This window comes from Alnus glutinosa, chromosome 4 (assembly GCF_958979055.1).
Source record: "Alnus glutinosa chromosome 4, dhAlnGlut1.1, whole genome shotgun sequence".
NCBI lineage: Eukaryota > Viridiplantae > Streptophyta > Magnoliopsida > Fagales > Betulaceae > Alnus > Alnus glutinosa.
The window spans coordinates 4,067,998-4,077,570 of record NC_084889.1 but is presented as its reverse complement, the minus strand read 5'-3'; the positions used below and the strand labels follow the sequence as shown (position 1 = coordinate 4,077,570).

General features: G+C 39.7%; 2 protein-coding genes across 2 annotated transcripts; one reads left to right on the top strand and one right to left on the bottom strand.

Moving 5' to 3' along the window:
• The first annotated feature begins 896 nt into the window (after positions 1 to 896).
• Positions 897 to 5,516, top strand: LOC133865409 (uncharacterized). Its single transcript, XM_062301814.1, has 4 exons — positions 897 to 1,564; positions 3,504 to 3,645; positions 3,733 to 3,874; positions 4,749 to 5,516. Exons 1-4 carry the CDS (start codon positions 1,180 to 1,182, stop codon positions 5,082 to 5,084), a joined length of 1,005 nt encoding a protein of 334 aa, XP_062157798.1. The 5' UTR covers positions 897 to 1,179; the 3' UTR covers positions 5,085 to 5,516.
• An 840-nt stretch (positions 5,517 to 6,356) lies between these two features.
• On the bottom strand, positions 6,357 to 8,341 carry LOC133865785 (protein BRASSINAZOLE-RESISTANT 1-like). The gene is made up of 2 exons (XM_062302258.1): positions 7,949 to 8,341; positions 6,357 to 7,277 (listed from the first exon to the last, which is right to left on the bottom strand). The coding sequence occupies exons 1-2, from the start codon at positions 8,186 to 8,188 to the stop codon at positions 6,585 to 6,587; spliced, it is 933 nt and encodes a 310-aa protein (XP_062158242.1). The 5' UTR covers positions 8,189 to 8,341; the 3' UTR covers positions 6,357 to 6,584.
• Positions 8,342 to 9,573: the final 1,232 nt, after the last annotated feature.

Sequence of the window (9,573 nt, the reverse complement as noted above, 5' to 3'; positions counted from 1 at the left end):
CTATTGTCCCCCCCCTCTTGGTGAGGAACTTTGGATCCTTTTTGTTAACGGTAAAGGAACTTCCCCACCAATCTATATACCACACGGCACCCATTTTACATTACCAACCGAATGCGACGCATTGCCTAAGGTTCACTTGCTTTGCTGGTATACTCTGAGAACGAAATACCATAGGTACCCTTTTTGCTTCTTCCCAATTACTCACCACCTATTTAATACCGATTAATGTTAGCAATCACACGTTTATTTTATTACTAATTCATTTTGTTATAGTGACGATGTTACTTAATCTTTGAATTAGTTCTTGAAAAAGAAAAATTCAATGACTGACTGACATTGTCACATCATCAAAATAAAATAATAATGAGATAAAAATATAGCTTTTAATATTACTCTTCGATTATTACAAATAGACTCTTTGATTTTGAAAAAAACTTATAAATCTTTGTGATATGTTTTTGTAACGGAATAATTCATTTGCACAAATATTAACAATTTAAAATAAAGATAGCGGAGCGTCCCAAAATGTGCTATATTATGATGGCAATGAGAGAGGTGCCCTTACACAATACCAAATCGGTGTGATCCCACACGTATAATCATTTCAATCATTAATTAGGTTGATTTGTACTAAAAGCAATGCTTAACACAATAGCAATTATTTCTTAATCATCTATTTACCGACATAAATGGCTATTCATAGTCAAAGATATGGCATGGCACCAGTGCAGTTCATAGCCACCAAACAGGGGTAAATTAGGCATTCGGCCCAAATTTTCCATCTCTTTAAAAAGCCAAAGCGGTAAACGGTCACCCGCACGCCAGCACTGTCACCGGCTGCTACCGGTACCTTAACCCATTTCAACTTGCCGTTTTTAAAACCTCCAAAAACCCGTCCTTCTCTGCTCAGTCCACTGTCTCCGTTCCACGCCCTCCTCTGTTTCTCTCCTCTCAGCTCCTTAACCCCATTTCCTTCCTATTCTCACCAAGCCTTTTTGCCCTCTATTCTTTCCCTGATTTCCTCTCTCACCACAGAAATCCAGAAAACATTGGCCCATATTAAGTAATGAGTCCATTGTAAAACAGAACTTCGGCTTGACCGTCGTCGTTTTAGAGCTCCAATCAAACACGCAAGGCTAGAACAGCGGGGTTTTTGAAGTGTTAAAACTTTGTTCAGCAATGTCTGTGGCCACTAAGCTTCAATTATCCGCTAAACCGGTTTCGGAGCCCCGAGCCATTCTGGGTCTGGCGGGGAACAGAGTTAGGGTTTCCGAAGAACTGAAACGGAAGGCCGAGAACCCGAAAAAGCCACAGCGTCAGAGAAATCGTGCCTCCGAAATTCCTGCACCGGCCGTGCGGAACAATGTCTCAATCGACAGCTCGTGCTCTTCGGATTCTTCTTCTAGCGGTTCCTCGGCGAAGAAAACGGTGAATTCTCCGACGGTGAGGCGCAACGGGTTTGGGCCCGTGAAGGTCGTCCCGGACGGCGCCGAGGCCGTGGCGTTGTCTTCGCCGAAGATTTCGGGTCCGCCAAAACGGTGTGATTGGATAACTCCTCACTCTGGTGAGTAAGTTCTGCTATGCTTGTTAAAGCTTTTTTTGTTTTCAGGGTTCAAATTTTTTGTTCTATTCGTTTACGGACAACAAATAATTTATCGGGGAAAAGTACATTTATCTATCTACTATCAAACAATTTCTAATCAATTTTCGAATCTTGTTGGAATGTCTCCCCGAATTAACATTGGGATTGCAACGCCCCCTTCCCTTAAAAATATATATATATATATATATCTTTAATAAAAAAAGAAATCAGGAAAATAATTTATTTATTTAATTTTTTCCTAAATTTTTTAGTTAGGATATTTTCACGTGTGTATGGACCGTCACATGTTACTTATCACGTCTATAAATTGATACGGCAGTTCACGTAACACATGTTACATTTTTTTTTTTTTAAAAGTATAGAACTTGTCACGCTAGCCAATAAATTATGAAGTTGTTGCTTTTCACCAACAATTAATTCTCTCTGTTTCAAACCGGCTCTGTGCTTGGTTGGTAAGTAATTGTATTGTGGAATATTTGTGTGTTGTAGAATAAGAAGTGATTGAGGTGATATAAAATTTAAGAATGTTTTTATAAAAAAGTGAAAAAGTTTTGTTTTGCAGTGGATTTTTTTATTTGAATAATAATAAAATATAGTTGATGTAATATAAAAAGTGTAAAAAAGTTAGAATGTTTTTGATTTGATATTTTTAAAAGAAGCGAAAAGAAATAGAAGGAGAATGAAAATGAGTTGCCAAACTAGCCCAGATATTTCTGTCGGTTGCTATGAATCTGCTTTAATTCTTTGCACTTTCCTTTTTTAGCAAGATGGATGAACAGTTGACAAAGTCAGCCAGATTTGTTTACCAAAATGGTCAGGGGTAACATCTTTAAGCTGGGAGTAGGAGGTCTTTAGTTCCGATTCCTCACAACACCTTGTGACTAAATCGATATCCAGGTTAAGGGTAGGCGGCGTCGGGTATTCGGGGTTTACTCAATGACCTTGTACTCGATGAGAGGTTGGGCCGGTTGAGGTTCCTCATCGTTCAAAAAAAAAAAAAAAAAAAAAAAAAACAGGTTACCAAGTTAAATAGGATTTAGCCAATTAGGGGTTTATATGTTATTTACGCTTGAAAATCGGAGTTAATAAAGCTATGCTAGATATATACTTTTAATGTTTTAGATACTTCTTCAAAGCCTAAATAACAAGCTGCAAAGTTCTAGAAACCAAGCAAGGCCTGAACTAGACGTCCTAGTCATAATGGTAGTGACAGGGTTCACTTCTTAAACTCGCGGTAGGTTGGAATAGCAGCGTAGCATATTTATTGCCTATCCAGATAGTTGGAGTGAGCAATGGCCGTTTGATTTGACAGACATAATGTAGTACTGGTTAATTTTGATTAAGAAATGGTGGCATGACTACTTTGTCTGAACTGGTCAATACCACTACCAAAATTGACATGGACAGCAACACCAAGCGTTGTCATGGATGTGTGGTCCCTGCAATACTACCTAAGGTATTATAGGGGGCATATAATTCCTAAGATCATGGCCATTCACAGCCAAAAAACTGGCATTGATAGTGGGCATTGGAACTGAGAAGAGTGTGGCAACTACCGGCCTGAAGGAATCAACCACGTGGTAGAGCCGATTGAGGGTGGCAGAAGAGGAGCCGGCAGCTTAGGCCCAGACAAGGTCCAAGCCGTTTGCGGCATGGCTCTCATCACCACCATCCGGCATCCACGGCATGTTCTCCAACGGCTTGTACCTTGCCTAGGCTTAAGCTGCCGGCCCGTCCTCCGCTGCCCACAATCAGTTCCACCACATGGTCGACTCCTTTAGGCTGGTCGTCGGCGATCCTCTCGCTGTCAATGCCCACCATATCTCCAATGACTACTTGTCTTATTTATAATCTAATTCAATGTGATTCACCTGGTTGGTATTTTTTGTTTTTGGAACAGACCCAAGTTATACTATTTTCCATGATGAGGAATGGGGGGTTCCAGTTTACGAGGACAGGAAGTTGTTTGAGCTACTTGTCTTTTCACAAGCGTTAGCAGAACTAAGCTGGCCAGCAATTCTTAATAAGAGAGACATATTCAGGTTTTTTGTTTCTACTCCCTCTACTCACTTAAGCTTCAACAGAGAAAAGACATAGAACTTGATGTTTGTTTTTGATCCATTTGGCAGGAAACTTTTTGACAGTTTTGACCCATCAGCCATTGCACAGTTTACTGAGAAGAAGTTGATGTCCCTGAAAGTAAATGGCAGCCCGTTGCTGTCTGAACCAAAGCTCCGTGCGGTTGTAGAGAATGCTAAACAAGTGCTTAAGGTAATCAATAAATCAGGTCAAGGTATAATAATGCATTTGATGTCCCACCTCACATTCCTACCTACTTGATGGCTTTTGGATTTAAGAGTCAGCTTTTCAGTTTCCCCAAACTCCATAATAAAATAAAAATTGTTCTGTTTTCCATAATAATAATAACAACAATTGTTCTGACTTTTAGATTGCATGCACGCACAACAATCGAGTTAAAAATGAAAAAAAAAAATCTTGATTTTCCCGATATAAGGTTTGAATTTTTGTCTTGAGACCCATTCGGTTCTAAGAAATTGTGCTTCAAAGTCATTGGAGCTTTATAAGGTCAAAATTGTAAACAAAAACCCAGAACAATTTAGGGAAACTACACTTACCACTGAACTTTTACCTCAATTACAATGTCTTACAAACTAAAAAAGCTTGCAATTGACGTCTCAAATTATTAGCTCCTTTCACTTAGCCTTTTTTATTATAATTTTCCGTTAAATCAAACAGAAAATGACGATAATACCCCATCCTTAAATTTTATTTTTAAAAAAAATTCCAGAGGCATCTCACTAGGAGCATTTTAGTATTTTCACACATCTCACCGGGGTTATAATGGATATTTCACTTGATTGTCGTCCAAGTTAACAGAAAATCCTAACGGGTAGGAGGTTAAGTGAAAAGGGTTAAATAGTTTGAAGGAAATATTTGTCCTTGAAGGAGCAATTGCAACTTCTTTTTTAGTTTGGGGGACATTACAATTGAAGTGAAAGTTTATGGGGTAAGTGTAGTTTCCTCTGACGTGAATCAAACTGGTTCTGAGAACATAACATTTCTACTTGATATATTGTTAAAATATTAATTAAATAATTAAATTTATCATTTTCTATCAAAACAGGTTCAGCAGGAGTTCGGTTCCTTCAGTAACTATTGCTGGAGCTTTGTGAACCACAAGCCAATAAGAAATGGATTTCGTTACGCACGTCAAGTACCGGCCAAGACACCTAAAGCGGAAGTCATAAGCAAGGATTTGATGCACAGAGGCTTCCGTTGTGTTGGGCCGACTGTTGTTTATTCATTCATGCAAGTGGCTGGAATCGTCAACGATCATCTCTTGACATGCTTCAGATACCAGGAGTGCAATACAAATCTCGAAAAGGATTTGAATCCCAAGATTGAGGCGACAAAGGAAATAAATGAAGCTCTGGAGAGTACATGCTTATCTCGGGAATGAATTGCCTAAGCCGGATAGAGATCCCACCAATTTTTTTGCCATTTGGGCAGCAAATTGTTGGAGATCCGGATCATCCTAAGTGAGCCAGAGTTTGTTTCTTACTAATCACACAAATCAAATTAAGTAGGAAGTTTGTTGTAAGGGGGTGAAGAGCGAAGGTCCGCAGCAACTGTTGTTTTACGTTTTTACTACATCTATATGGTCTTGTAGCATGCTTTCTTCATCTGCTTGTGTGTCGTTTAACCTAACCGTAAACCTTAAAAGTATATGTTCTTGCTTTTTGACAGTAAATGCTCCATGTAAAATTCCACGCATGTTTTGCTCATCTTTATGGGGTTAGGAGGGGTGCCTTAAACTTGTGTGGTTCTTGTCATTTGGGCCTTGTGTAATCTAGGTTCCATTACTATAGTAAATCCCATGCGATTTGATTTAGTTTTGTGGTTTTTTGGGTTTGATATATGATCATGCAGGCAATTGAGAAAAGATCCGCCCGAATAGGTTTCGGGCTGTCCAAACTCTTGTCCAAGCATGTGAGCTTCATCGAACCTTCTCTCGTGCAAGGGTCAGACAAGCTGTAAGCCTGTAATTCAAAACTCGTTCACAAATTGCAACCAATTTCGATCCATCAGTAGATTGCTTAAAGGCATTGATAAATGTATGGAGCGTGTTGTTATTGGTGGATCATAACGTATCATAACTTGAAAAAAAATAAAGCATGCCATGATTTGAAACCAATTCATCCCCACTAAGAAAAGGGCATGCCATGAGGCGGCCACATGCGCCAAGTGACAACGAAGACCTTCGTCAGAGACAGCAGAAGATGGCCTTGCTACGCAACAGCCCTTCATAATTTGGAACTCGCAACTTTTTAATCTTTTATTTTAATATTCTCACACGACATATATAGCATGAACAGGGATTTGTCGGTCCTGTCATTACAAGGTCCTCCATAATAAAATGATATCTTGTTTTAAATTATTAATTTTTTAATACGTTTATGATTAGAGAGTTGGAAGGCATCCAAAATATGAACTTCCAGCAAACATATGAGCAGCATTAAACTTGCCTGTTTGTGTGCGTGTGTGTGCTGTATTAATTTAATAATTTATTAAAACTTGAACACTGAAGTAGACCATTTATAATAAATACAATAAATGGAATAATTTTGTCAGTTTATCTCAGGAGTCTATAGAGGTGTCAGTAATTGGTAAATCCAATCAGAAATAGCGCAGAATATCTATAGGTATTACTTGCTAAAGCATATCCCAAACAAACATATTAAGTTTTTATCACTATATATGAAGGAATGACTCAAACCTGGAATGATAATCCCACACGACAAGTTTGGTTCAAAGATGTGCAATTCACAGTGAAAAGAATTGAGTCACCACTGCAAAATGCAGTTGAATAATAATACCAAGCTGAGTGAACCATGAACCAGCAGAGTGATCTCTATTCTTCTGCCTTTCCATAACCCAGTCTAAGCATTCCACTAGTACACTAAATCTTAGCCTTCCCACTTCCAAGTGTGAGCTCCAGATCACCCAATCCTACCTCATGAATCCTCTCTCCAACCCATGGCTTAACCTGCCCACCTCCAAAGTTGAACTCAGTACCTCTCCCCCTCTCATTAGCTACATTGGGTATAATTTGCTGAGCAAGGGGTTTCACAATGTTAAAGGTCGGAGAGGTTGTCATTGCCGCCGTAGAGAACGTAAATGCTTGGAAGTTAATCCATTGGCAAGAATCAATGGTGGATGAGTCAGACTCATCGCATTCGGGTATAGTAGCCGGAGTATGAAGCTGACGATGAGTTGGGCTTGCCGGGGCAGAAATAGCACCAAATGGGTAATTAAAGGATGCCATGGATTGTTTGGCAATGGACTCCCAATTGGGGATTGGCTTAGCATTTCTTGAAGTTGGTGATGATAGAGGAGGGGTTACAGGGGCGCTATTAGAGATCCGAAGAGGAGGGAGAGACGAAGGAATGGCATTGTGGAGAAAGGGAAAAAGAATAGATGAATTGTTGGCATCGTTGCGCGACGGGCTGGGGAAGGAAGAGGAGGAGGGACTGGCTTGGTAAGATGGAATTGGGCTTGGAAAGGAGGAAGATAGAGGACTGGGATTCTGAGAAGAGTATGGGGTGATTCTGGTGGAAGTGCCTGCCATATCATTTGGGGGCGGCTTGCATCCCTGTACAAATACCAAAGCTGATACATTACTAGCTTATGTTAGATATATGGTTACAAAGGCAATGCTGAAGCAATGTTTACAAATTGAGCAGCACAAAAAGCTGATCGAAAAATGAATAGAATTCTTTCATAAATTCTTTTTGAGAGATCTGGCTACCAAGACACCCCCACCCCCCCAATAAAAAATTAAAAAAAAAAATGCTATTAATTGCTTCTTTGATTGCACTCTACAAGCTGTAAACTGATGTACCATAAATTCTGTCACCTGTCTAGCACTTAGAATCACCTCCCTCCAATAAATAAAAGAACAATTAGCTTAGAGCTAAGCTGAAAAACTGGACTTAACCCACCCACCCCCCCAAAAAAAAAAAAAATCTGAAAATTAACAGCTAAATTCAACATTGCAGATTCACCCTAGTTGAAAAATCACAACTCATCCCAGAAAGTATAGTCAAATTAGAAAAAATTTGGGATCCAACTAAAACAACCCATTTCTTCCAAAATCATGATCTACTCATAAACCCACATAACCCAAACGCATAGCATTGCCTATAGATCTAATCTAAAGATTCCAAGACAAAACAAAACATGCTCCACAAGACCACACACCGACACACATGGAATTCTGGGCCAACAAGAAGAAAAAAAGAGAAAGTAAAAGTGAAGCAAAACCTTGCGAAAGGTGGTGCCGTCCTCTTCGACGGTCCAGCCAGCCTCGTTGCAGAGAGCCTTCAAGACCTCGTTGTTGTCGCAGTGTTTGGGCAAGTTGTAGTTCCCCTGAGCTCTCAGCCCCGAGTATATCTTCGCCGCAATGGCCCTCCTCCTCCTCTCTCGCCTCCGGTTGTTCTCCCTCTCCCTCCACGACGGCTTCCTCCTCGTCACCGTCGCTGACGTCGCCCCTTCTGACGTCATTCTCCGGCAACCCCACTGGGCCACTGTGACTCTGTCCCCTCCTCCCTCTGCGTCTTTCTAAATCTCTGTTTGTGGTGCGTCGCAGGAGATTTAAACCCAGTTGCTCACGAGGAATACGCTTGCCTTTCTACGCTGGACGTATAGAAGAATCTCTATGTGTCTGAGCGAAAGATAAAGCTGATTTCTGGTAATGTTAAGGTGCGTGCGGGTACAGCTAAGTTCTTAGGTTCTTGTTTCAGGATTGGTCAGATACAATATAGGACTGGGATTAGAAGGTGGTACAAAGTAGAAACTGTGTTCGTGAGTGCACGCTAGTGTTTTTGACAAGTGTGTGACAGAGTTGAGACCGCCGCGTGGAGGGTTTGTGTCACTGCCTTCTGAATCCTGATGACCTGCTAATTATTACTGGAGTGGGCCCAGACGGCTTGGTAGGACCCACAAGTTGCAGACGATCAATCAGTGATCCGATGGGGCCTCAGGTACGTAGGATCAGCCATAAAACGACTGATTGAAGAAGATGGGCCCACGCTATTGCTTTCCATTTTTCTTTTTTCTTTTTTCAGGGTCAAAGATTGTTGTCGAAAAGTACCAAAAGGTCCTAAAGTATTATTAGGAACTTTTGTTTAGTTAATAGGGCCCATGGGCCTTGCCATTGTAAGGTAACAGGCCCAACCCAAATACACGGTCCTACATATTTTGTCCCCCCTTTTTCTTTTCTTTTCTTTTCTTTTTTCTTTTCTTTTTTTCACTTGCCTAGGTAGGTAGTAAGGTAGGAGAGCTTTGACAATGGTGTTTCCTATAATTTTCTGATGTGATAATTCACATTGCATTCTTATACCGACCACAATCAAATTTACTTGTTTAATAGTTAATAAATATCATGCAGACTTACAAACCAATATTGGAATCCATATAACACTGTCAAGTCAACCACAATCAAATTTAATTGTTTAATAACTGATTGAAAAATATCTCGTGAATTTACAAATTGGTGTTGCAGTCTACATAACACTGTCACATCAGCTATAATCAAATTTAATTGTTTAGTGACTGATGCGATAAGCATCATATAGACTACCATGTTATTTTATAAGAAATTTGTAGAAAAAATTATACTACCCAATACGGCTTTCATAGTTAAATATCTTTTTTTATTGAACTAAATTTTATTGCGTTTAAAGTGAGTACAACCTTTTATTTTAAGATGCTAGAATGCTAGGTGAAGGTCTTGTCACTTGCCTACGTTTCAAGTCCCCAAGCTCCAAGGAAATTAGAATTTAGGATCGTCTGTCTTCTAATATAACAATGCAATCATCGCTGGTCTTCTAACGCAATCAAGGATATTGTTAAAACCTTCTAAAGATTCCAAATGTAAAGATTTTTAA